This window comes from Drosophila subpulchrella, chromosome 2L, assembly GCF_014743375.2.
Source record: "Drosophila subpulchrella strain 33 F10 #4 breed RU33 chromosome 2L, RU_Dsub_v1.1 Primary Assembly, whole genome shotgun sequence".
NCBI classification, from domain to species: Eukaryota; Metazoa; Arthropoda; class Insecta; order Diptera; family Drosophilidae; genus Drosophila; species Drosophila subpulchrella.
This window is the reverse complement of record NC_050610.1, coordinates 12,598,545-12,624,978: the sequence shown is the minus strand read 5'-3', so window position 1 is coordinate 12,624,978 and position 26,434 is coordinate 12,598,545. Positions and strand designations below refer to the sequence as shown.

Genomic DNA, 26,434 nt, shown 5'->3' with positions numbered 1-26,434 from the left:
AAATAAATCCTATAAGAAATTTTTAAGTCAATACTTTTTTAAATTATTTAAAACTATTAAAACCTGGCGATAGTTTGATCAATTTAAAATATCGATACTTCTCAGCTGTTATGCGTTCACCATCACTATGGGCATCACAGGGTGGCTAGTGCCTTTGTATCAGTAAAAATGTCCAGCAAAAAAAGGTAGGCAATTTTGTTTAATTAATATAGGATAATTTAAATGTACTATATTTCAGGAAAGAGCCGTGTCGCGTTTGCTTTAAGAAATCATATTGTGCCATAAACATATTCGACAAGCGACCAGATGTTCTGGATGTAGTTTCACGATACTCTTGCCAAGAAGTTAGTAGAGGAGATTCATTACCTGAATTCGTATGCCGATTTTGCCTGGCGGATGCGATTGCCTTTCAAGCAAATCAGCAGTTCCTCGAGGAAAATGCCCCCATGGAGGCGGAAGTCTACGAAATATCCGAGTTCCCAGACAACGACGGGGTCCCTGAGCAGAACTCATTAGCAGAAGAATATTTTGAAATTTTTGAATACACAGACGAGAATGAAGAAATTGGGGATGAAGAATGCACAATGCAGGACTCCCTGGTGGAAGAATCAACTGCTAATAATGAAGAGGAGGAAAGGAGAAGAAGGAAAGATGTACCTATTGATAATGAAGCATTCCAGGAGTCGTCCAGTAATATTGATTCGTTAAACTGCCAAGTAATCAACGAGCCAATCGAAGATAACTTGCTTGAGGATGAAGTCGGCACAGAACCAAATGAGCATTCACAAACTAAGTTGCCTAAGGATCAACAGTTCAGTTTTGATCATAGCCCGGAGCCCTTATCGAATGGAAGCACCCAAGATGAGGATGGGCTCATCCACTGTCCTGATTGCCCGAAGACCTTCAAAACACAATTATGTTTTTTAAAACACAGCGCCATTCACGCGCGCTCTTACACGCCACCGGAGTACTTCAGGTGTTCCTTCTGCATGAAGTTCTTTCCGCAGCAGTCCGAACTGGATCTACACATGATGGATCACTCTGGAGGAAGGTTTGATTGCACTTTTTGCTCCAAATCTTTTACCTTGGAGAACGATTTTAAGCATCATAGGCAACTTTACCACTTTTTGGACGCAAAGAATGATGAGCCTTTCCAGTGTCCCGATTGCCCAAAGTCCTACAAGAGATGGGGCCCTTTTCAGAATCACAGGAAAGTTCACGGCATGGCACAGGAAGAACTTCAGGTGGCGTCCAGTAATATTGATTCAACCAACTGCCAAGTTGTCAACGAGCCAATCGAAGATGACTTAACCGTGGATCAAGTCGGCACAGAACCAAATGAGCAATCACAAACTCCTAAGAAGTTGCCAGCCAACTACAAGAAAAATGGCTCTTTTCAGATTCACAGGAGAAGTACAAAAGAAGTACTTCAGGTGTCGTCCAGTAATGTTGATTCACTCAACTGCCAAAATGTCAATGAGCCAATTGAAGATGACTTAACCGTGGATCAAGTTGGCACAGTACCAAATGAGCATTCCCAAACTCCTAAGGAGTTGCCCGCCACGTCGTTAGAGAGCGATAAGCCTTTCCGGTGTAACATATGCCCGAAGTCCTTTTATAAATGGGTCTATCTTAAGAGGCACATGACCGTTCACAATAACCCCCTGCAACCAGTTTACTTCAGATGTTCCGTCTGCCTGGACACCTTTAAGAAGAAGGCCGATATGGACCTGCACATGGAAGGTCACACTGGACAGCTGTATCAGTGCTCTGTTTGCCCAGAGACTTTTACCTTTGAAAACGATCTGAAGCGACACAATCGCAAGCAACACCATTTGAATCCATACAAGTGTCCACTCTGCCCACTATCTTATACTGGGAAAACCTATCTTGAATCTCACCTCGTCTCCCACGGTGTCAGTGTTAAAAATAAAATGACATAATCCGAAGTTAGTTAATAAATATAACTAAATTTGTGCTTTTTTACTCATATCTTAGTCTTAATTATTTTGTGTACTTTGGTAAATTAATTTAAATTTGGAGTTTCGATCATAAATCGATAGACCATGTGGCGCTGAGCACAGGGTGGTGTGTGCACTCTGCCCATTGTAAACAAACGTCAATAGAGAGGTTTTTATATTTTTACAAAAAACCAATCCAATAATCAGTTAAAATAATTGTATAAAACGGCAAAGTTCCTCTAGGTATGTAAGATCGCTGTGACAGCAATATAATACCGAGGAAAGTTCAAGCGCCAAAACAACAAAAGCAGGTACATACGCAATACGATTTCTAAGACAGTATTGGTTGTTTATTATTTCTTCTCATAGAGGCCATGGAGCAAATCTGTCGTGTTTGCCTGGGAAGATCAGATAATTTGGTGAACATCTTCGATGCCAGGCGAAAGACCCGAGTTTCCATTGCCGAGATGATTGCCCAGTGTACTGGTTTTGAAGTCAAACGTGGCGACTCGTTTCCGGAAATGATATGTCCACCGTGCTTGGAGGATGCCAAGAATGCATTTTCCATCAGGCAGACATGCGAGAGGAGTCACCAGTTCTACTGCCAAGTTCGGGATGATGGAATTGAGGAGGCACTGTGCAATTTGCTCGACGAAGTGGACTGGGACTCTTCGGAATATGAAGAGAAGTGGAAACATTCTCCATCCGATGATGATCTCCATGACGATGACGAAATCGACAGGAAGGCGGTCTCATTTGAATGTCGGGAATGCCCAAAGATATTCAAACGAAAGGGTTTCTGGCTGAGGCACATGAGAACCCACGTGGATGGACAATCCTTTCCTTGTATCTACTGCTCGCAGAACTTTAGATTTCGGGTCACTCTCAATGCGCACATTAGAACCCACAACTTGGCTAAGCCTTATGAGTGTTCCCACTGCCCAAAGTCCTTTGCCAAGCTGTCCACACTGCAGTCACATGAAAGGACTCACACTGGCGAACGACCATACAAGTGTCCACAGTGCTCCAAGACCTTTATAAAATCATCAGATCTTCGACGGCACATCCGCACCCACGGAGGGGAAAGGCCTTACAAGTGTACCGATTCCTCGAAAACCTTCACTGGGAAATTTCATCTCAAAAACCATCTCCTTAGTCAGAGACTTTCACCTTTGAAAACGATCTGAAGCGTCACAATCGCAAGCAACACCATTTAAATCCATACCAGTGTCCCCTCTGCCCACTGTCTTATACGGGGAAAACCTATCTTGAATCTCACCTCGTCTCCCACGGTGTCAGTGTTAAAAATAAAATGACATAATCCGAAGTTAGTTAATAAATATAACTAAATTTGTGCTTTTTTACTCATATCTTAATCTTAATTATTTTGTGGACTTTGCTTGATTGATAAATTAATTTAAATTTGGAGTTTCGATCATAAATCGATAGACCATGTGGCGCTGAGCACAGGGTGGCGTGTGCACTCTGCCCATTGTAAACAAACGTTTATAGAGAGGTTTTTTATATTTTTACAATAAACCAAACCAAAAACCAGTTAAAAAAATTATATAATACGGCAAAGTTCCTCTAAGGATCGCTGTGACAGCGATATAATACCAGAAAAGTCAAGCGCCTTAACAAAAAAAAAGCAGGTACGCAATAAGATTTTTTGAGAAAGTATTGGTTGTTTATTATTACTTCTCATAGAGACCATGGAGCAAATCTGTCGTGTTTGCCTGGGAAGATCGGATAATTTGGTGAACATCTTCGATGCCATGCGAAAGACCCGAGTTTCCATTGCCGAGATGATCGCCCAGTGTACTGGTTTTGAAGTCAAACGTGGCGACTCGTTTCCGGAAATGATATGTCCACCGTGCTTGGAGGATGCCAAGAATGCATTTTCCATCAGGCAGACCTGCGAGAGGAGTCACCAGTTCTACTGCCAAGTTCGGGATGATGGAATTGAGGAGGCATTGTGCACCTTGCTCGACGAAGAGGACTGGGATTCTTCGGAATATGAAGAGAAGTGGAAACATTCTCCATCCGATGATGATCTCCATGATGATGACGAAATCGACAGGAAGGCGGTCTCATTTGAATGTCGAGAGTGCCCAAAGATATTCAAACGAAAGGGTTCCTGGCTGAGGCACATGAGAACCCACGTGGATGGACAATCCTTTCCTTGTATCTACTGCTCGCAGAACTTTAGATTTCGGGTCACTCTCAATGCGCACATTAGAACCCACAACTTGGCTAAGCCCTATGAGTGTTCCCACTGCTCAAAGTCCTTTGCCCAGCTGTCCACACTGCAGTCGCACGAAAGGACTCACACTGGCGAACGACCATACAAGTGTCCACAGTGCTCCAAGAACTTTATTAAATCATCAGATCTTCGCCGGCACATCCGCACCCACGGAGGGGAAAGGCCTTACAAGTGTACCAATTGCTCGAAAACCTTCACTAGGAAATTTCATCTCTCAAACCATCTCCTTAGTCACACGGGTGAACGACCCCACCAGTGCTCGCAATGCACAAAGTCCTTTGCCTTAAAGCAGCATCTCAACGAACACCTCCGCATCCACTCTGGAGTTCGTCCTTTTCAGTGCTCCCTGTGCTCCAAGTCGTTCCGTCTCAGCAGCACCCTTAAGGAGCACAAGCACACACACAAAGCGGAAAGAACCTTAAAGTGTCCCCACTGTTCTAGTTCCTTTAGGCAGAGGAAAACACTTGGAAGACATCTCGAAATTCACGAACGAGCATGACTTTAAAATGGACCAAATTACTTTGTGTGGAAGATAAGAACCACATTTGCGTATTTTTAAGTATTATAATATGAAGTTTTGAGAAATATTTTTTGAAAAATATACAATTTATTATATTTGAACTAGGAGCCTTCGTATGAATTACTTATTTCGGGATAACAAATTCTATTCTTGTAATTGTTTTTACTCTAAATAAAGTTAGTATACTTACGGGAGCTTATAAACTAATAATTATTAGAAACTGACATATTAAGCATTATTTTGTTAATCTTATTTTACAAAAACCGAACACCTATCATTAAACTAAATTTTGGGAGAATTTGGTTTATCCGCAAAATATAGATCATATTTAAATGAAGACAAGAATAAGCAGCTAAAACTCAGCTTATACCTGTCGCCAAGTACTGATTCTTGTAATAATATGCACATACACCTACAACAATAGAAATCGCACTTGTAAATATCACCGACTTTGAAGTAAACATATTTGTAAGCCGTTGTATCTTCCAGCCAGGTATCTTCCGCCGTCGTTCTATGACCATATTTTCCTCAGCTGTCCGCTGTTTTTTTTCTTGGTTAATAAGTTTTTCAACTTCTTGCTCTACTACTGTTAAGCTATACTTATTCATAAGCTGATTAGAAGTTTTTAAAAGCTCTTCAAAGGGCAAATCTTCGGGTAGCGTTGATAAAAGACAATGCACTGATGCCATATCACAGTCCTCTTTCAGTATTTCATTTGACCGATACAGTAGAATAGCAGCTGTTACAAATATTGGTGTATAAATAGGCGATGCTAAAAAATAGTCATATAAACGGACTACAGTTTTATAGGAATTTAAACTGTGTCCAAACCAAGTCAAATACCATGGCAACGCGAATAAAGTTCCGACCGTTGATCTTTGCAAAAACTTAAAAAGTTCTGGATTTTCAAACTTAATGACAGGCCAAATAAACATAAGCCGTCTCTGAGTGGCTTCCATCGTCTCCTGCATACATTCTGAAAAATGCGTTTTGGAGAGGTGCTCCATTATGGCATAAGCTATTTCTTCGCCAACCACCAACAGAAATGTGACAGCGACATCGTGATAACCTTGATAATACCTCAAATTAGGGTACTTATGGATTACTCGTAAAATCATAACAGTAAGTTGATCTTGCAGTGCAATGCGTTGTTCATACGGAATACCAGGTGGAAATCTCTTTAAAGAGCGATTTACATCCAATACAACCTGATTATATTCAGGGTGGAGTTGCAACTTGTCGAGAGCTGGAGCTAGTTCTAGGCTGTTTACGTCGACACCTGCCAATTGTGGCCACAAAATTCTGCGTAAATGGTCGTTGACCAATCCGTGAGGCGTCACGGACAACTTTACAAGCACATCCAACGCCAGATGTTGGTCGATGCTTTGTTCAATAAGTCCTTCTATTTCCTGACGTTTTCTGAGTTCACCATCACTTTCAGGAGATTTCTCAAAATTAAGGGGACGCTGATAACGAACTTCACTCATTGTTATCAAATGGTCTAGGAATTTTGAATAATCACATGAACGCAATACTTTTCAGAAATTGGAATTGCAGTACGCAATGAATCAATCTTGACTTACATTCTTGAAACACGTATCCATTAATCGGATCAATTTTATCGATATCACGCTGTCATCACTGGCCATTTTTCTTAAAGTCAGCTGATCAGCTGATGAATGTTTATGTGGGAGCGGCCTCAGGAATTCCGAATTCAAACAAGAGCCACGGAAAAGTGAGGAAAAATGAGCAATGACACCCCGAATATAATCTTTAATCCCCTGATAAGCTGCATACAGAAGGTGGTGCTCTACGAGACGCGGGCGGTAAGGAATCCCCACCAGAAAAGCTTTCCCCTGACTAACTTATCCCATTTCATCACAGCGACTCTATTTGGTGGGCAGCAACAATAGGGAGACCCGTTTCCGCCTCCTAACCATAGATCGGCTGGCCCACAATCGACTGAGCATCGAGGAGAATGCCAACGAGTTTAACAACTTGGAGATACGCCGCTTCGTGGCCTCCCTCACGGGTTCGCCCAAGGTAACGTCCGCCTACGGAGTCCTGGGATTCGTTCGCTTCCTCGAGGGCTACTACCTGCTGCTGGTGACCAAGCGCAAGTGCTGCGCCCACATTGGCCGCCACCTGGTCTACACCATCAAGGACACGGTGATGGTGCGCGTGAACGAGGTGACCTCACAGCGTCCTCCGCATCCGCACGAGGATCGCTACAAGCGTATGTTTCAGAACATCGATTTGCGCAGCAACTTCTACTTCTCGTACTCCTACGACTTGACGCGTACGCTGCAGTATAACGAATCGCCTCCTCGCTTTGTGGGCGCCAAGGTGGACCTGGACCGGGACGAACCTCTTCCCGACTGGAACACGCTGACCAACAACGTGGCCAAGGCCCACGAGCGGGTGGACTACGCATTTCGCAGCGACTCGCGCAAGCGGTTTGTGTGGAACGCCTACCTGCTGCAGCCCATGGAGGGCATCATGCTCAAGGACTGGCTCCTGGAGGTCACACATGGCTTCGTCAGCCAATCCTGTATCAGCATCTTCGGGCGGCACGTAAACGTTTGTCTGGTAGCCCGCAGGAGTTCACGCTTTGCCGGCACACGTTTTCTCAAACGAGGAGCCAACTTTCAAGGCGATGTGGCCAACGAGGTGGAGACGGAGCAGATTGTCAGCGATGGTCAGAGAATGTGCGCCTTCACCCAAATGCGAGGATCCATACCGTCTCACTGGTCTCAGGATATCAGCAAGATGGTGCCCAAGCCGCAGATTCAGCTGGACATTTGCGATCCTTATGCGCAGACCCCATCGCTGCATTTTGAACGCCTGCTATTTCATTACGGGGCCCCGCTTATAATGCTTAACCTCGTAAAGAAGCGCGAGCGACGTAAGCACGAGTCGATCATATCTAAGGAGCTGGAGTACAGTATTCGCTATCTTAATCAATTCCTACCGCCGCCGCACCGCATGAAGCACATCCACTTCGACATGGCTCGACAGAGTCGCCTAAGCGGCGGCAATGTCATGGAACAATTGGCCATTCATGCAGAGAGCATTGTCCAGATGACAGGCATGTTTTTCAAGGCGGCGGGCAGTGAACCGGGCTTGCAGACTGGGATCGTACGCACCAACTGTGTTGACTGTCTGGATCGCACCAACTCGGCTCAGTTTGCTATTGGAAAATGTGCCTTGGGTCATCAACTGGAGCGCCTGGGCTTCGTTAAGTCCGCCAAGCTGGAGTTTGACTCGGATTGCGTGACAATGCTGGAGAACCTGTATGAGGAGCATGGCGATACACTGGCCCTGCAGTACGGAGGCTCGCAGCTGGTGCACCGGATCAAGACATACCGAAAGACGGCTCCTTGGGGATCCCAGGGAAGCGATGTGATGCAAACCCTTAGTCGCTACTACAGCAACACGTTTAGCGACACCGAAAAGCAGCACAGCATCAACTTGTTCTTGGGCATTTACAAACCCAGTCTGACGAAGCGTGAGTCATAAAACCCTTGGTGATTAATGAAATTATTTAAGCTCCTCTTTCCCGCAGAGGGTCAACCCATCTGGGAGCTGCAGACGGACTACGACATGCACAATGCCTTCGTTCCAAGAGCGGACAGCAAGCCCCTCACCGACTGGGTGCGCCATAAGGTGCGGGAGTGCTTGCCCTACTCGTGTGCAGACTCCAATAAACTGGTCAAGGAGCTGTTTCGCGTGCACAGCAGCGGCCTGGAAATGATCGATGCCTATTCCAACTACCATCAGTCCTTCAAGTGGACGGACCTCAGTGAGCACATCGCTTTTGAGATCAGCCAGCTGGCACTGCGATATATGCCCACATTCCGCACAAACTACAGTCCATTCCAGCGGCAGATCCAGACCTCACGAAAGGCCCGTCAGAATCCCTCGATGACGGGGCAAAGTTCCACGGGCTCGATGAACAGCAACTCCTCCAGCTCCAGCGAGGGCGATGACAGCTCCAGCGATGAGGAGTTGAGTGCCAGTTTTGCCGAAAAGGAAGCCAATCAGACGGAATCGACGGAGCTTCCGGTCGCCACGCTGGCCTCTGGTCTGCCCTCGATGGAGGAAATATATGGGTGCACCATCAGTCCGCCCTCCAAGCAAAGCATGGCTGTCTATAAGAAGTACGTACAGATGGGCAAGCTGTCCAGCGGAGGAGCGCGACCCGCCCAGACTGCCGTTGCCCAGCGCGATCAAGAGCTGGCCAAGATCATGCGGGGGATAACACTGCGTCCGCTCAGTGACTACGGCACTGATTCCTATCTCAGCGTTCGTACGCCGGTCGTTCCGCGGCAAAGCCTGCTTATCTATGCCGAGTACTGTCGCACTCGGAGCACCTTTAATGCCGTGCCCAAGTTGGAGGAGTTCGATGTACTATATCAGTATGTGCAAAAGCTATAGCTTAATGGTATGGATATTTAATGTCCTCACATTTTGTTGTTCTCATGATGTTTTAAATATGTTATTTTATGTAAGTTAAGTGAAAGCCATTTTAATCCAATCGTCTCGTTCTACAATTTATTTAAATACTTTAATTTCTGTTGGTAACTTACAAGGATGATTCGTTAAAAATACTCTGAAAAGGCTATTGTTGGAAGGAGTTCCCAACAGTTATTGGCCACTCGGCCCACCTGCATCCGCATGAGAGGATGAAGCGTGCATGGCGTTGTAGCCGGACTTCTGTCCGAGATGGAGCAGGTGGTGGTTGGTTGGCTTGTACACGGTGGCCATTTCCTGGGCCAGCATGAATTGCTCCTGCTCCGGAAAGTCGTGCTCGCAGTGGTGCTCGCCGCAGATCTTGCACTCGTAAATGTTTGGTCTCAGCGTGTTTCGAATGCGCTGGAGAAGAATCGTTTGACAAAATGTCTTCAGGGAAATGTTAGGCTACCACATACCTCCCAGACGGTATCTCCACTGGAACGCAGGAAGTTGATCACCGCATATCCGGGTATGCAGATCAGCGAGAAGGAGGCGAACATCCAGCCTATTCCATAGGCCCAGTCAGGATAGGTGTAGCGTCCATTGTGGTAGGTGGGCTCATGGTAGTTGATCAGACTGAGCACCCATATGGCCTGCAAGTCATTGGAATCCATTTAAAGTTTTATTTTAAACAGTAAAGGAGGTTTCGTAAATATCACAAGGATCACAATCTTTTAACTGTTCCTGAAGAATTCGCGGCTATATTCTTTTTGACAATAAAAGACCATCAAAATGACAGTTTCTGAGGGATAATTTACAAAACTCAAACGAATTCAAGGGATTTTTAACTTACAAAAAGGAGACAGGGTCCCAGGACGAGCCAGCACGACCTGAGATAGAGCGAAGGCGCCTTTCCGGTCATCTGCTTGACGTTCTTCGACAATCTCCCAGTGCCGTAGAACCAGGCAATGGCGATCATTTGGCAGAAGGCCAGGAACATGATCGTCACAGAAGCGGCATAGTGATCCATCAGCTGGAAGTAGTAGATGCCCCCTTGGATGATGTTTGGCATTCCAAAGAGGCACGAGATGACGCAGACGAACAGGACTACGATTTCATGATAGCCCAAATGCCGCTTGATCCACCGCGGGAATCCGTCCTGAATGGACGTGACCACCACCTCCACGATGGCGAACTGGGAGTTCAAGCCGAGGCAGAGAAGCATGAAGAAGAACATGACTGCCCAGAGCTGGGCATACGGCATCTTGGCCATCGCCTGGGGATACACCACGAAGATCATGCCCGGACCATCGCCGATAACGTCCCTCACATTCGTGTTCTGCTCCAGCGCCAGGTTGCCCAGCGTGGAGAAGGCAAAGATGCCCACCAGCAGGCTGGTGATCATGTTCACCGCACTCACCGCCACCGTGTCTCGCAGGATATTATTATTATACTTGTTGTAGCTGGCGAAGGAGATCATGGATCCGAAGGTGATGCCCAGCGAGTTGAAATTCTGCGAGGCAGCGTTGATCCACACATTGGCGTTCTTCAGCTCCGACCACTTGGGCCGGAAGAAGAAGCGCAGACCCTCGGCCGCCCCGTCTAGGGTCACCGCCCTCACCATCAGGATGATGATCAGGACGAACGGAAAGGTGGCCGTGAAGTAGCGCACCTTCGCCGACGACTTGATCGACTTCCATGTGGCAAAGTAGACCATCAGCCAGGCGCAGATCAGGCAGGCGAACAGCTCCCAGCGCATCATGCCCGGATACTCCAGGCCCCCGCTAATCTGGAGGACCTTGTTTCTGGGGAAAGAGATAACGAGATAAGATATTCAAATGTTGATTAAAAAATAGTTTTTAAAATTATAGAAGCTTATAAATACTATATACTTAGGGCTAAATATTAAGTGGTATACAAATTCAGAATTTAGACAACCAGAAAAGTAAATAACGCAAATGGTTCCAATCTGTGAATTTTTCTTCTCACTTATATGGGCAGAAATGTTCTTGAAATTCAGAAGAATGTGCTCTCGAGCTTGTTTTCGAGATTGTGCGATTAAATAGAGATACAAGTAGTCTTGATATTTACATCTTGATTTTGGAAATTAGACATTGAATCAATCGTTGTTTCCTTTTGGAACCGAGAACGGTTTGGATTATTTAAGAAATGAAGAGACTTCCTATTATTTTTCTAAGTAGTATTTAAATATAGTTATCTGTATAGGAAATAGTTATCTAGATGTTCTTACTCGAAGAATTCCTCGGAAGGAGTGCGAGACGTGTCCGGTGCACTGGCATTCATCTCCTTGCGCTGCGGCACCCAGCAATCAGGAGTGTTCCATCTGGAAATGACCAATTGATATTAGAGAGACTCTAAAGAACGGGATTTCCAAAAACCCACCTATTATTGCAGTCAATCCAGGGCATCTCCGTTTTGAAAGATGTGAAGAAGTAGTAGATGGAGTAGCCTATGATGACACTATAGTAGGTGGACATGAGGAACGAGACGACCACGCTGGCGAGTCCAGCTCCTGATGGGGCGAAAGAGAACCACTGATTAGTAAACCTGACTCACATAGTCCCAAGATCCAAAAAAGTTGCAACTAAAAATTATGGCGATACGTGTTGCGCTAGTTGCATTGAGTTGAGCATACAAAAAATTAGCCTTAATTAGGCCAGATGAAAGTCGGACCGGTTTCGGTTTGGAATCACATGTCTAGACTGGTACTCATCTGCATAATTGGCCATGTGTCGGCCACAATTGGAACCGTTCGAAGTCGCTCGCGAATCTTGGTTAAATAGTTTTACACGTTATTAATATTTATTAGCTGGCTCGCTGTGCCTTTTCAATGGTCGCGTGGGCGTGGTTTGTTTGCAAAATATTGACAGTAATTAAGCGTTTGCAAAATGCATTGTAAGGCCTAACAGTTTTTTTTAGTTTCACGGCAATAATGACAGACACAGCCTTCCATCCAGTGGGGTAGGGGGTTTTTTCCCGGTTTACCTTCGGGTTTTCACGCCACCCCCACAACAATGACCCAGCTAATTAGCTTCCGCCCGTAGGCAAATGGAGCATCGCTCGGGAAGGTTGCCCACTTCGAATACGAATACCCATCTCATACGCGTTGTAAATCAGAACGGCAAAAATATCTAAATATTTGCCCGACCTTGGCCATGGACTTGGCCAAAACAGCGGGCCCTCTATTTCTATTCTGTTTGTCATGGTAGTTGGGCAAGCCCAGTTTCCCATTGTTTTTGCTGGCGGTTTCTGGTGTCTCTGAAGTTCTGAAAAGCGTGACGCATTTGAATAGATGACGCAATATATTATGATTTAAAAAAAAGAGTTTTAAACTTGGAAAATTTTATGAACTACACCATAAAGAGAATACGTAACCGTAAGTTAACTTAAAACGTTGTTAACTGGTCGTATGCGTAATATGCTGCAATACTTATTGATTACACGACCTGTACACTCTTATAAAAGAAAAAATCGAAATACATATATAACTAAATTAACAATCTTTTAGTTTAACTTTAAGATTTAGGACTCGATCTTACAGAGCACCTATCACCTTGAAGATTTTCCTTTAAAATTTATTTTTATATATCATTATTCCAAACTCACCTTTGAACAGTGGACACAGTTGACCCAGCGCCCCGATGGGTCCTCTTCCGGTGTATTGGCCCACGGATAGCTCCATGAAGAGCAGCGGAATGCTGCATATGAACAGTATTATGCAATAAGGTACTAGAAAAACACCTGTAAACAACGAACAGCAAAAAAAATAAGTGTACGTGTAGCCATGTTAGAGAGCAGCTAGGCAAATAATTTAAATTAATTATAAATATTTGACATAAACAAATGCAAATTGCATAAGGCTTCTGACTATCGCTCTACGCGTCATTACCAGGAGGTCGTGTGCCAGTTTTTTTGAGCCGGACTAGCTCATTACGGTTCCCATAACCATAACCATTTCCATACCCCTTCGCCGATCCCCGCGAGAAATGAGGAATGTAAATGATGGGGGCCAGGCCAAACCGAGTCTCCAAGTGCAAATGAAGATGGACGCGGGCCTCCCGAGTTCGCGTGATCGAGAAACACCGTCGAAATGATGACACTGACCGCTCTATTCTCCATTCTCGCTGCTCTCGAGCTTAAACAAATTTTAATTTATGGCTTTTAAACGCTTCAGCGGAAATGCCGCTTAAAGCGCAAAATTGTCATATGTTTTTAGAGCAACTAAAACAAACAAACAACTAAAACAAAAAAAATCTTCCCGTTGACGTCGCACGAAATCAAAGTAACTTTTTCTATATCTGCCTTATCGCATGTGCTTTTGGCGGCACTCTTAGTCACTTGTTGGACTCTCACGAGGGACTTCCGCTGAGCCTTCCCCGGGGAAAAGTCGAATATTCCAGTGGGAATCTCGGAATCGCCTACGACTGACCCCTATGTTTCATTCTCAATTGAATCCGAGATCTTTTTTGAGGCACAGATAATAGTAAAAATAGTTTACTTTGAGGAATAAGTTGGGTTATCAAACTAATTTAGGCTCTAAATATAAAACCATCCATTGATTAAATACAAAAATTGAAGAAATAGTTAGTTCTGACTTAGGAATCAGGTTCTATAAGAATCTGGAAAATCAATTTTTAGGAAATGATCAAAATATCTCATAAAAAATATATTGGGATTTAATAAAAACCAAATATGAAGTGGTTAAAAATCTTGAAATTCTACTCTCAAGAATTCTATTCTCATTAAGCTATCTTATCGTAAGTATATTAAGATATTATTCGATTAATGAAATCCCTACTTACCACCGCCACTCTTGTAGCACATGTAGGGAAACCTCCAGACATTTCCCAGACCCACCGAGTATCCAATGCACGCCAGGACGAACTGCATCTTGTTGGCCCAGTGCTGCTGGCGCGGCTTCAGGTGGGCAGTCTCGTCGGACATGTCCAAGTAGCTGTCATCGTCATCGATGCCCAGGGGTCTGAAAGAAAGGGGCAGATCTAAAAATAATCATATGTACTATACAAAACACACACGCTAAATTAGTTGTAGCGTCAAATGGCTTAATTGCAGTAATCACATGGACCCGAACCCACAAACCCACAAAGTGGGGGCTGGCCATTCCATTGGAGGTGCCAACTGGCGGTGCATTGTGCCCGGAAAATCAGAAAACCCGAGCCGTGGCTCTCATGTCATGGATGGCTGCTGAATGGGGTGCAATTGGTTGTGTGGGTGGAGGTGTCACGAATTAAATAGCCGTTCGTGTCTAATGTCCCCCATTTGAGTGTTTTGATTAAATCGGGGAAATATTGAAAATATTCAGCTGTGATTACGCATGTCCAATAAATCCGTTTGAACACGGTTTCTAGTAATGCTTAATGGAACTATTCTTATTGTAAAACAGTTTATTTTAAATTATTTAAATTATATACCATTACTAAAAACAATAAAGCAAAAATTAATTTTTGTAACTCAAGTTGAGTTCATTCCTTTTCAAATTCCTGATATATCCACACTTTTCAAATAGCTAAGCACTATAATATATATGCAGTATTAAAAAAACATATATTTACTCTCCTTTGTGGAGTAGTGCTAAGTCTGGTATAAGCAAACCACTCAACCATTAAATAATCATTCATGTTTAATAAGCGCCTTATCGCTAATGTTTAAAGTACATAAATCCCACGATCACTTATGTACCCAGATAGCTACTGATCGCCATTAAATGGCCTGATGTTATGCAACTTGAGTCTCCCAGACAGATTCTTACACTTTGGCCACCCGGTTAAAGCGGTAGAAGGACTGCTCCGAGTGCTTCGAAGACTGGACATCGTAGTCCTGTCGATTTGGCATCTTGAAACTAGCAGATTCCTTTGGTTTAAGCTATAATCTAAGGTACACTTCGATTTGCAGGAGTTACGGGCTTAGCTTCCTTAGAAATTTCACGGTATCCATGTGGCCATCACTGGATATCAGGGATACGTGGGTCAGGAGCAGTGGACACTGGGTGGAGATTGGGAGTGGGAACTGAACGGTCTGTGGATCGGCGCGCTACTGACTACGAATCGGGAACTTTTACCCCGGGTTTCTACTTGAAATCTCGCTGTTTATGGAGCACTCAATGGGGAGTGGTAATTGCTCTGGTCAACACAAACACTGCTGTTCGAAATTCGTACCGATCTATATCTATTGATCTCTCGTTATGGAACGTTGCTTAAAAATAGCTGATGCGCGATCGGCACGTTTCGGGCCCGCTGGCAATCATGTGGCCCCCGCGCCCAAAGATGCCACAAGGGTGTTAAAACCGCCTGTTTGCCAAATGTTCAACACTACCTTTCTATGCTAAGGTGCCAAATGCTGGCCAAATTTGCCACAACTGTTAGATCGTTTTATCGGCACCCCTTTGTCAAGCTAATGGGCCTAACTATACACAGAGAAAATAGTGTGCTAATTTACTAAATTCATATACTTGAGGGAGGAATACATTTCGATTTATAGTTTGTGACTTTAACTGTAATAAATAAATATTTCTGTGGAGTTTTTTTAAAATATTTTTAAACCAATTTGGTGACTATCTGCATTCCACAAACTTATCCTGAAGAATTCGTGGAATTTTTTTTTTAATTTCCTGGAGATTTAAAGTGGTTCTAAATTTGTAAACAAGTTCTATAAGTTTATTTTGTATTTTTCATGAATGGATGGTATACTTTTAGACTTCATAGTCTCATTTCTTATGTTGGATGAATTAGTTTAACAATTTTCTCAGCAATCACTTACGGCGGCGTCTGCGGGTTGACCATGTCGAACAGCTCGTTGGCTGTGGTGGGCACTCGCCGGATGACCAGCTTGCGTCCGTCCGTGGACCCAATGCCAATGGAGGCCAGCGAGCGAACGGAGGTCACATCGGAGTAGATCTGGTTGCCGGCCAGGTCGTGAAACTGATAGGAACTGCCGCTCAGCGAGGCCTGCGGTTGCATGTAGAGCGGATTGGGGGCCTGTAATCCGGAAGTGGCCATCGATATGCCTCCGACGAGATTGCCGCTGCTGTCGCTCAGGCCCGGAATGTAACCTACAGGGGATTTAGGAAAACACATGCCATAGAATAACAGGTGAAAGATAATCCCTAAAACAATCAAATTGCAGTAAGTATATCATTTCTGTTATGATACATATCTAAATTTATTGCTTTTTTTATAATAACCAAGTTTACTGGGACACTAATTAGATAAAATCTTTTTATTATACCTTCGATGTTAAAAATGTGTATTGCTTAAATGTTTTTGATATAAATTTTTATATTACAAAACTCTTTTAAAGAGTATAGAAGCCATTCATGTAAAAACGTTACAGTCTTAGTGCTAACTCTAAAATTAGTTATTTATGGGCATTTAAATTGGTACAATGTAGGTTTCATAACAAAGCAATTTGTGGCTAGTTCAACTACTGTTTTTGTTTTATGAGTCTTAAAAGCTGACAGAGTTTTAAAATTAAAGTTCCTATTAAAGGTTTTAGTTTCTATCTATTTTTTAAACTTTCGCTGAAAAATACGAAGGTACTTAAGAGCTAGGCATTTAATTATATGTAGGACAACATTTTCAAATGCCTCTTGAAGTGCATGTAGTTAAAAGATTTAGAGGGGTTTCCAAGCAAAGCAATTGAGTACGAACAATTACATATAAGTACTTGGAAACTCAATATGAGGGTGGGGAGTGGGTTGTGAGGTCTGAGGGTCACCAACCTGAGACCACGGAGCGCATGCTGCTGTGGTGGCTGCCTATCCGAGATCGCAGATCCATGCTGAGCGGCGAGATGGCCACCGCATCCCCGGCCATGGTGGTGGTGGTGGTGCAGGTCAGGGTGGCGGGAGTGGGTGAGATGGCGGGCATGGAAACGGGAGTGGGCGCAGAAGTGGCCTGCCCATCGCAATCGTCGATGGTGAAGGTCACCGTGGAGGTGGATCCTGCAGCTGTTGGTGGGTGAGTCGGCACCTGGCCAGGCTGCAGTACCTCCGAACTGGGCCTGGACTTCACCGATGTCTGGCGAAGAGGCGGCTGTTTGTGCAGAGCATTCGCCATGGCCACCAGCGAGGTGGTGGAGCTGGTCTGGCGAAAGGGCAGTGCTCCTGGTCCCGTTGCTGCTCGGGTTCCCGTTCCCGGTGGAGTTCCCGGCGTGGCCGGTATGATGATGAACTTGTGTGCCCGCGACGAGGACGAGCGGATGAGCCGCGCCTGCTCATCTCCATCGTAGCAGCTCTCCGCTCCGCTATCCGAAAGCTGGCTGTGCCTCAAGGGCGTTAGGCCTGTGGGCGGGGCTCGACTGATCACCACCTGGTCGGGTGTGGTGGTCAGCACCTGGCTGGCTTCTTTGTTGTCCGCCATCTCTGCGGGAAATTCGTGTTGCTGTTGTCGCTGTGTTGCTATGTTGCTGTGTTGCTGGTTGCTGCTGCTGTGTTGCTAGTTGCTGGTTGCTATTTGCTTGTCGCCTTATCATAACATCATTTTTAACGTCGACTGATGTTGGTTTTTGCACTGGCTCGCTGATGCTGGGGCCGCTTTCATATCTACATCTATATCTATCATTTTTAATGTTCGCAATCTGCGACTGCGAGCACTGGTTGACACAATTTTAAATCACATTTAAACCTTGAATTGCACAACGTTGTTATTGTTTGCCCCGTGAGTTTGAGCTTTTAAATCAAAATAAACTAAATCATGTGAAAGCCAGCACCAGTTATCTATATTTGCCTTAATAGAGGTGATTACTTTCTTGAAAGTGGCGTTTTTAAAATTAAACAAAATAACATGTTATTCTTTCACCGATTTAGTAATATTTTATTTTTACATTTTATTATCTTGTTGTTTTAATACCCTCCTCAGCTAAATGCTTATCACCTTCAGAAGAATTCACTTTCCAAACTCATTGCGCTGCCATAAAACTGACTGATTTTACTTTTTTTATTCAAGTGCGGAGTTTTTTATATTCACTTTATATTTACTTTTCTTATTTATTTATATAAACAAACAAGCTGAAGTTTTGTCCCATTTTTATTTTATTTTATCACCGACACAGATAAACCAGCACGAGCTCTTTGGACACACACAGGTAAATAGCAACTGGCACTTGACTCGAAAGATACAAATTTGTATCTTATCGGCGTTGCGGCCCTAAAAGGTTGCCCCCGGCCCCGCCCCCTCTCTGCGCCGCCTTCTTGGAAAGCATTTCTTGGACTGCTTTCGTTTTGATGGTAATGTCTACCAGTGACGGTTTTACCCATATCGGGCTCTTCTCCAACAAAATGTGGGTATTTGAAAGTTTCCGTTTGTGAAAAAAAGAAAAACACTACGTCATAGGCACGCGATTTGCTCCAGTGACTTTTCGGTCACGACCGGGGCTCAAGGGTCACCGAGTTCGCAGAGAATAATTAATAATTACGCATCTTGCCATCCATATATCATATATCACATATCAAGTGCCGATGCACGCTAGGGGGTTTCGTTGTAATAGGAAAATCAGCCAGACTCAAGTAGGAAATATGTAAATTCTCTACCAGAGCACGAGGCACGAATAAAAACCGATTAAACTAAGCTCGAAAACATTCCAACAGCAATGGGTATACTATTTACATAACTGTGTAAGCTTCTTAAAATATCATCTGTTGGCTTTTTGGGGCTTTCATTCAATACCTCCGAAAAAAAAAAACAGAAAAAAAACCTGATTGATTACCTTCACCGGCCAATAAATCATTTATGGTGCGATGCTATAACTTAATTGGTTTTACTGTTGGAAATATTGCTGAGAAAGCAAGATCCTGAGAAATGTTTCGGTAATTGCTTACTTGGGGTCTAACAATGGGAGACACAGAGTGACATCGTATAAGATACTTGTACTTTATTGTAAGTCGTAAACCGTGTATATCTATAAAGCTGAGGCCACATTAAACAGATGTTCCCGCCTTGTAGAGGCCTGGACTATAAAATATGAAATTAGCACTCCAACTTGTTAATGAAAGCTGTGCCCATCTAGTGCTAAACTCTCCATTATACAACATTTTTGTTTGTCCAGTTGCTGCCCCAAACAAACAGCCATTAAATGCTATTTTTATTGATTTTCTTTGCAGCACTTAAAGATCAGAACCAAAACAAAAAAATAACACCTTAGCCGAAAGATAATCACACACTTTTATAATGATAATCAGAGCGACAGCGATTGACGCTATTAATGGTAATTTCATTCAGTTTGATTCACTTTTTCCTGCAGTTTAATTTAGTTTTGTGTGTGGGGCTATTCATTCAATTCGCCGAACAATGCCTAATTTCAATCATAATACTCGTAATAGCATAATCAACGCACATCAAATTACCCGACAACGATTGAGATAACGTCGCGAATACTTGATACTCGGGGTGTTCGACTTTTCGTATTTTCCCCTGGCAAGAAACACCGTACTTTCGACAACTTAATGGCCCCGGCGTAATGGCTCTGAATTTTGGATTAACCGTCGCTGATCCATGGAAGAGGCCCCGAAACCGAAAAACGTGCCAACACGCGCGCTGTCAAATGTCAACTGATCCCATCCACGTTTGCGAATATCGTTTACACTTGCTGTGGCACACCACACAAACCCGATCCGCTCTCGCTCACTCTCTATATATATATAGTCGGCAGCTATATCTCTCCGCTCTCCCCATATCTGGCCCGACCACTCTCTCCCCGGAGAGCGGGTACCCAGTATCATTAGTGGGGCCTACGGGTCGGGCTTGTTCTCGGTCCCCCGAAATGCTGGAATATTAATTCAGATTATATGACCGCCAAGAAGAAGCTACAATTTTCGCCAAGTATATCAAGTATGCCTGCTTAATCAGTTAAATGGCCAGATTCAAGTCAAGCCCAATTGAAATGCTGGCGGAATATTTAATTTAATTATCAAGTGAGTCCCCTCTCCATAGGCAATCAACCTGCATTTGTTTATTTATATTTATTTATTTATTTATTAGTTTACAATAAGCGATTACAATTATTTTCGTTTCTCGTTTTTTCCATTTTAAATACATTTCTTTATAAGTACAATTTAACTATTGTTTTCTTTTTACAATAAGAGCAACTCTTATTATTCATTATTATCTCTTTTATATTTGCTGCCAGTGCAAAAAGTTTTGTCTATGTTCAATGTGTAACTCTAGTTAGGATCAGATTTGTAAGCGGTTCTTGTAAAGAAAAATAAAAGTGTTTGGTAATTGTGAACGAGGCGGTTGCATAATTTGTGCACTTCTTTGAATATTCTACTCTGGTTATGGAATTAAGAAAATAATTTTATGCCTGGCATGGGTTAGGGGTTAGCCTGTGTTTTAGTTCGGATTTGAGAGTCAACGTGTAGAAACCTATACACAATAATGCGCTACTAAAAATACCATAGAGTTTGCCTGTGTATTATTTACAAATTCTGTCTCTTTGTGTACGTGTCTGAGTGCGAGTTTATTTTGTATGGTATTTTACTATAAAGAAAATTATCTTTCTTCTTAAAGTAGTGACTATACATTTTGTTTACGTTTAATAATATTAATTTAAAACTTCATTTTTAATAATTTAATTATCCAGGCCCCAGACCCCGCAATCCCGCAGGCTATCGTCGCATCAGGAAAAGACATGCTCTGTAAAACGGGCGCCGGAAACGGAAATTCGCTGCATAGTTTCCGGCGCGTTGACAGTGGCGTGCTGTTCCCCATGGAGAAGGAAAAGGGGCGGCGGGGCAGGGGCACTGGTTCGTTGCCTTTTTAAGTACTCTCTGTACTTTTGTCTCTACATATTAGTAAGTTAGTGGAAGTATCTCTTTTGCATTAAAAACAATCACAACAATTTAATATTAATTGACTATAAAACTACAAAAATAATGGTTAATCATAGTAGAGTGTAGTACAAGTAAGTGGTCGAGGGACAGTGGGCAAAATCAAATCCTCCATTAGTCGTCGTTGCGATTAAAATTAAAACAAACCTAGTATTTCCTATGCAATAGATAAGTATCTTTTGTGCGCTGATGACGCCTCAGTGGCAGTTATAGTTATGTTCCCTCATTGAGTCGGTACCTGGATCTGAATGGATCTATTTCCACGTTTTATAAGCTGGTTAGAGTGGTCTTTTTTCTTCGGTGTGTGTGTGTGTGTGTGTTTTTGACTCTTGAGCTTGCTTACAATCCAACTGGGACAATCGTTGACATATTGTCCGGTGGTTATAGGCGATAAACGCGGTATAATATCCCATCGATCGAGGACCAACGATCTCTTACATACTGCTAGAGAGTATTCTGGGGTGCATTGTTCGTTCTTGTTGGAAATTAAAGGCAGTTTTCAATTTTAACGGGCGAGTTGAGTTCATATCTAAATTACAGGAAGTAGTTGTGTGCGTGTGTCTGTGCTATAATACAAAGTGTCGTTGCTACTACCCACACCCTAAATATTTATAGGAAGTCTTTAGTTATATATATATATAACAGTATTAATATTGATAACCGACTAATGAAGAAGTTGTCGTTAGAGGACGAGAATTCGTTTGTAGCTGCACTCTCTATGTGGTGAATTCCCTCACATCTGTTTGGCAGTTTGTGGACTCTATATATGTGGCAGCTAAACGTACAAACACTACGCGGAATTCTCATGTTAGTAGGAAGGAGAATACTAAACGTTAATACAATTAATAAAATTATTTTCTTAAGCTACTAAATTACTTTCATGCATTGTTCATGCGTGTCTCGCTTCGTCATTTTTGCTTTTTACAATAGTTCAATCTTTTTCATAGTTTCGTTTTACGGCCAACAGAGCCGACTGTACTTTTAGCTCACAACTGTACTTTTGTTTTTCTTTTTCTTAATATTGATTGATAATCTTTCGCGATTCGATCTGTTTTGCATAAACCTTTTGCACTTGCCTTTCAAATATTCACATAGTTTTCATTATCATTCGATTTTCTTACAGACTAAAGATATAGCTAGGTGTTTGTATGTCAGTGTATCGTTACGTTACGTTTAGGAGATGTAGTCCGGCGTTGGCTCGGGCACAGCGTCGGGATTGGCGAACAGCGGGTTGGGGAACTCCGGCGGATGGGGCAGCGGTGCAATGGTCTTGGGCCTCCTCCTGTAGGCCATCAGCCAGCAGGAAACAGCCACGGCAACGGCCACAAGGGCCAGCAGGGCCGTGATGACCAAAGCAATGATCAGTCCCACCATGGACACGCAAATATCCTCGACTCTCTGGGCCGCCGGTTTAACTAAGGGTTAAGAATAAAACAAAGTTAGTTCTGGTTTCTGGTCTTAGTTATCCCTCAGGACTACTTACTGTTGGCATCATTGAGGCCTTGACCGCTGCGCTTCTCGAAGGTCAGAATGGCATTCGATGAGATGGTGATCTCCTCGCGCAGTTGACCCTCCACACCCGAATTCGTGGCAATGGCGGTCGTATCGTTGGAGTTGTCCTCAATGGAGCGACGTCGTCGCCCGAAGGCGTTGTAGCCACCACAATTGACCGGTTGGCAGCGTCCAAAGCAGACGCGTATGTTGCACTGGAATCGAATGTTATCGCTCGATGGGAACTTGAAGGCATTGAAGCTGGCCAGCAGGCTGTTGGTGTCCGGATTGTACTCCCAGTTTCCGAAAATACTGGTATCCGTGGCACAGCCGTTCTCATCCGTGACCAGATATTCGTTCTGTATATTGTCCTCCATGGTCTTGGCAATACAGGAGCGGGCGAAGCCTCCATAAATGGCTGTTCGAGAAAGATGGGGATTAGTATAGATTCTAAGAAATGTAAAAAATATAAGATTCTTACTGGCTGGCTCCACATCCACTTGCAGTTTGAGATTATCGCCGATCTCGGCCGAATTGATCTCCTCGCCCTCGTTGGTGATGATGCGCATTTGGCAGATGGGCGGAGGTCCTGTGTTGGCTATTGTTCCGGCAGTCGTTAGCATGGATACGTTGAATCCTAGGGTCACGTTCTTCTCGCCAGTCTGGTAGACGCACTTGATGTTGTACGCCTGGGCCTTGTAGGTAACGAGCTTGGGATGCTTCTGGATGACCAGTACGAAGCTGGCCACATCCTTCACCGCTTGCATACCGCAGCTACCGAAGTGGACGCGGAAGATCTCGGTACGGGGTACGGTCTCACCGGCCAGGTTGACCACCCGACGGCACTCCTCATCCTTGCTGTGGCCCTTCACGTACAACACTCCATTGAATCCGGGCTCAGTGATGTGAATTTCCACTTGGACGCCATCGGCCAGACAACTGACCACCATGTCGGGTCGTGGGAAATCGGTGCGGAAGTTGGTGTGGTTACAGTGCAGCTCCGGGTTGCCAGTGTAGCCAGTGATGCACTGGCACTGGGCCCGGTGGTTCACCGCATTGCAGAAGGCATTCACGCCGCACACCTTGGTCAGGCAGGGATCCTCGCAGGTCTTGGTGTCTAGGTTGCAGAATCGGTTATCGGCGCACTGTTCGTTGCTCGTGCACTCTGGCGGCTCCTCCGGCTGGCATTCGCCACGGGGAGTCAGACGGTAGCCCAGCTCAATGGGGCAAGTGCAGCGACCACGTTCGTCGATCACCATGCCACGCTCCAGGGCGCACACACAGTGACCACTCTCGTCGATGCGGAAGCCCTGCTCCTCTCGGCACGGAGTGCAGTATTCGTAGATATCCAGAGCGGTTCCCGGTGGGCAGACACACTGTCCATCCACATCCCGCACGAAGCCCTTCTCGATGACGCACAGGGAGCGCTTGTCGCACTGCACCGCTGGGTTGCCGGTGTATCCCTCCAGGCACTCGCAGATCATTGTCCTCACGGGCAAAGTATCTCGCACGCTGCAGAAGGCATTCACGCCACATGGCTGGGTGGCATTGCAGGGATTCACACACTCGCCGCGCAGGCAGGCCCTCTGGCTGGGACAATCGGCATCGCTGATGCAGATGGGCACATGGCGCTCCGATTCGCAGCCATTCCTTCCGGGCACGGTTCCTGGTGGGCAAGCGCACTGAGGTCGGTGCTGGTATACCTTGCATACTTCGTCCTGGGCACAAATCGCAGTTGTTGTACAAACATCATCGCATTTACCATTCACACACGCCCTGTCCGTAGGACATTCGTCATCGGTTCGACATCCCAACGGGGTACATGAAATCCTTGCATTTCCTCCATGTCCCGGGATGCACTCGCATACAGCACGATGTTCAATGGCCAAGCACTGGGCATTGGTGCCACACTGCTCACCCTGGCAGGCAGGGATGCAGAGCTGATTGCGGCACTTGTGGGTTCCCGGACAGTCTGAGTTGATGCTGCACTCGATCTTGGCGCATTCGAACTCTGGGTTACCCTCGAATCCTTGACGACACGTGCAGACGGGCTTGTGATCCTTGATGCGGCACTCGGCATTTAAGCCGCAGTTGCAGGGGTCTCGGCAGACACTATTCAAGCAGGACTTGTCCGCCGGACAGTCTGAGTCCGAGATACAACCTCCAACATCCCTAACTCCCTGCGTGGGCTTGCATCCTCCCTTTCCTTGGCTGACATAACCATCCGGACAGATGCAGAGCATCGTGCGTACCGGGGATGTGGGAGTCACCTCGCAGAGAGCAGGTCGCTGACAGGGTTCCAAAACGACACAAGGATTCACACATTGTTCGTTTATGCAGGCCTGGCGGCCAGGACAATCGGTATCCAGCTGGCAGATGGGCTGAGGCGGCGGTCGGCAGTCCACGTAAGGATTGCCCAGGAAATCGGCGGGACAACGGCAAACGGCCAGATGGTTCTGGGCCCTGCACTCCGCTCGCGGGGCACAGGGGTTGTGGTAGACGCAGGGATTCACGCACTGCTCGTTCTGGCAGGTCTTGTCTGTGGGACAGTCGTTGTTGCTGCTGCAGCCGATGACGCGGCAACGCTCGTAAGGATTACCACGGTATCCGCTCAGGCAGCGGCACTGGGCACGGTTCGATTGCACATAGCACTCGGCATTGGGTCCACAGGGATCGTTGATCAGGCACGGGTTGATGCAGTCACCGTTGATGCAGGCCTTGCCCGAATCGCACTCGCCATCCACGCGGCATCCAATGGAGCGACAGGCGGCATAGGGATTACCCTCGAATCCATCCTGGCAGCTGCACACGGCGCGATGTTGGGTCACCTGGCAGACGGCGTTGGTTCCACAGTTGCATGGGTTGCGGCACTGGGCATGGATGCAAGCCTCTTGGTCGGGACAGTCCTGGTCGCTGTCGCATCCTGGCTGTCTGGGCGGCACCATCTTGCGGCACGCTCCACTGGCATCGGGCACTTCGTACTCGGCGCACTCACACACCATGGTTCTCACCGGAACACTGTCCAGCACACTGCACTGGGCGGTTTGGTGGCAAGGTGAGAGCTCTGTGCACGGATTCTGGCACTTGTCATCGATGCAGGCCAGCTTGCTGGGACAATCTCCATCATCCCGACACACTGGCTCCACACGCCTAGCCTCACAATAGCCGTACGGATTGCCCAAGGGCAATTGATCCGGACAACGGCAGACGGCGCGATGCTGTAGGGCCTGGCAGATGGCATTCTGGGCACATGGATTCCGTTGGCCACATGGGGTCACACATTCGTTGGACACGCAGGCCAGGTTCGAAGCGCAGTCATAGTCAGAGTGGCATTCCAGGCGCAGGCAGCGCACGAACGGATCACCCTCCAATCCAACGGGACAGCGGCAATTGGCACGATGGTTGCGTCCAAAGCACTCGGCATTCAGGGCACACGGATCGCTGGCCAGGCAGGGATTGATGCACTCGCGGTTCAGGCACTGCTTGTCACCGCTGCACTCGTCATCCGACTGGCAGCCAATGGGTGCGCATCCAAACTGGGCGTTTCCGGAGAATCCGGGCTTGCAGTAGCAAATCGGATGGTGGTTCTTCACCGTGCACTCTGCATTCGGTCCGCAGTTGCAAGGACTTGCGCACTGGGTGTTGATGCAGGCCTCGTTCAAGGGGCACTCGGTGCTGGACTTGCAGCCAACCAAGATCACATCGGATGCTGAAAGGGATAAACAATAAAATTAGTATTGCAATACTGAGGGAAGATTTCTCAATGTCCTGTTAAGGTTCTAGTTTGGTATCTGACCGAGAGAGTTAACATTAAGTTAATGCTCTAACGTCAAATCTTTAGTCTGGTATCAAACCTCAAATATAAGAAAAGTCGCACTGAT

General features: G+C 45.4%; 7 protein-coding genes across 26 annotated transcripts in view; 4 read left to right on the top strand and 3 right to left on the bottom strand.

Moving 5' to 3' along the window:
- Positions 1-119: 119 nt before the first annotated feature.
- Positions 120-1,990, top strand: LOC119548519 (zinc finger protein 236-like). Its single transcript, XM_037855810.1, has 2 exons — positions 120-185; positions 239-1,990. Exons 1-2 carry the CDS (start codon positions 169-171, stop codon positions 1,941-1,943), a joined length of 1,722 nt encoding a protein of 573 aa, XP_037711738.1. The 5' UTR covers positions 120-168; the 3' UTR covers positions 1,944-1,990.
- Positions 1,991-2,096: 106 nt separating this feature from the next.
- On the top strand, positions 2,097-3,311 carry LOC119546938 (zinc finger protein 551-like). The gene is made up of 2 exons (XM_037853575.1): positions 2,097-2,272; positions 2,331-3,311. Exon 2 carries the CDS (start codon positions 2,336-2,338, stop codon positions 3,146-3,148), a length of 813 nt encoding a protein of 270 aa, XP_037709503.1. The 5' UTR covers positions 2,097-2,272; positions 2,331-2,335; the 3' UTR covers positions 3,149-3,311.
- A 103-nt stretch (positions 3,312-3,414) lies between these two features.
- Positions 3,415-4,785, top strand: LOC119548873 (oocyte zinc finger protein XlCOF6.1-like). The gene is made up of 2 exons (XM_037856503.1): positions 3,415-3,613; positions 3,669-4,785. Exon 2 carries the CDS (start codon positions 3,674-3,676, stop codon positions 4,721-4,723), a length of 1,050 nt encoding a protein of 349 aa, XP_037712431.1. The 5' UTR covers positions 3,415-3,613; positions 3,669-3,673; the 3' UTR covers positions 4,724-4,785.
- Positions 4,786-4,809: 24 nt separating this feature from the next.
- Positions 4,810-6,330, bottom strand: LOC119548872 (TBC1 domain family member 20-like). The gene has a single exon (XM_037856502.1). It carries the CDS (start codon positions 6,229-6,231, stop codon positions 5,104-5,106), a length of 1,128 nt encoding a protein of 375 aa, XP_037712430.1. The 5' UTR covers positions 6,232-6,330; the 3' UTR covers positions 4,810-5,103.
- Positions 6,331-6,398: 68 nt separating this feature from the next.
- On the top strand, positions 6,399-9,852 carry LOC119548871 (polyphosphoinositide phosphatase). Its single transcript, XM_037856501.1, has 3 exons — positions 6,399-6,570; positions 6,629-8,252; positions 8,310-9,852. The coding sequence occupies exons 1-3, from the start codon at positions 6,490-6,492 to the stop codon at positions 9,179-9,181; spliced, it is 2,577 nt and encodes an 858-aa protein (XP_037712429.1). The 5' UTR covers positions 6,399-6,489; the 3' UTR covers positions 9,182-9,852.
- On the bottom strand, positions 9,271-19,778 carry LOC119548870 (sodium- and chloride-dependent GABA transporter ine). Of its 5 annotated transcripts, none has more exons than XM_037856496.1 (10): positions 19,571-19,778; positions 16,959-17,906; positions 15,998-16,289; positions 14,023-14,201; positions 12,827-12,961; positions 11,603-11,732; positions 11,451-11,543; positions 10,053-11,004; positions 9,676-9,852; positions 9,271-9,619 (listed from the first exon to the last, which is right to left on the bottom strand). In XM_037856496.1, the coding sequence occupies exons 2-10, from the start codon at positions 17,596-17,598 to the stop codon at positions 9,392-9,394; spliced, it is 2,826 nt and encodes a 941-aa protein (XP_037712424.1). In that variant the 5' UTR covers positions 17,599-17,906; positions 19,571-19,778; the 3' UTR covers positions 9,271-9,391. The 5 variants fall into 5 exon arrangements, with proteins under 5 accessions (XP_037712424.1, XP_037712423.1, XP_037712427.1 ...); XM_037856495.1 differs by having other exon boundaries at positions 16,959-17,862; XM_037856499.1 differs by having other exon boundaries at positions 16,959-17,830.
- Positions 19,779-20,250: 472 nt separating this feature from the next.
- The window catches only part of LOC119546348, a 119,787-nt gene continuing 113,603 nt past the window's right edge, over positions 20,251-26,434 (bottom strand). For all 16 annotated transcript variants that reach the window (XM_037852575.1, XM_037852567.1, XM_037852561.1 and 13 more), the window contains 3 exons: positions 23,035-26,262; positions 22,546-22,971; positions 20,251-22,477 (listed from right to left, as the gene is read on the bottom strand). In XM_037852575.1, coding sequence (XP_037708503.1) covers positions 22,236-22,477; positions 22,546-22,971; positions 23,035-26,262 — 3,896 coding nt within the window. In that variant the 3' untranslated portion in view covers positions 20,251-22,235. The remainder of the gene's footprint in view (positions 22,478-22,545; positions 22,972-23,034; positions 26,263-26,434) is intronic.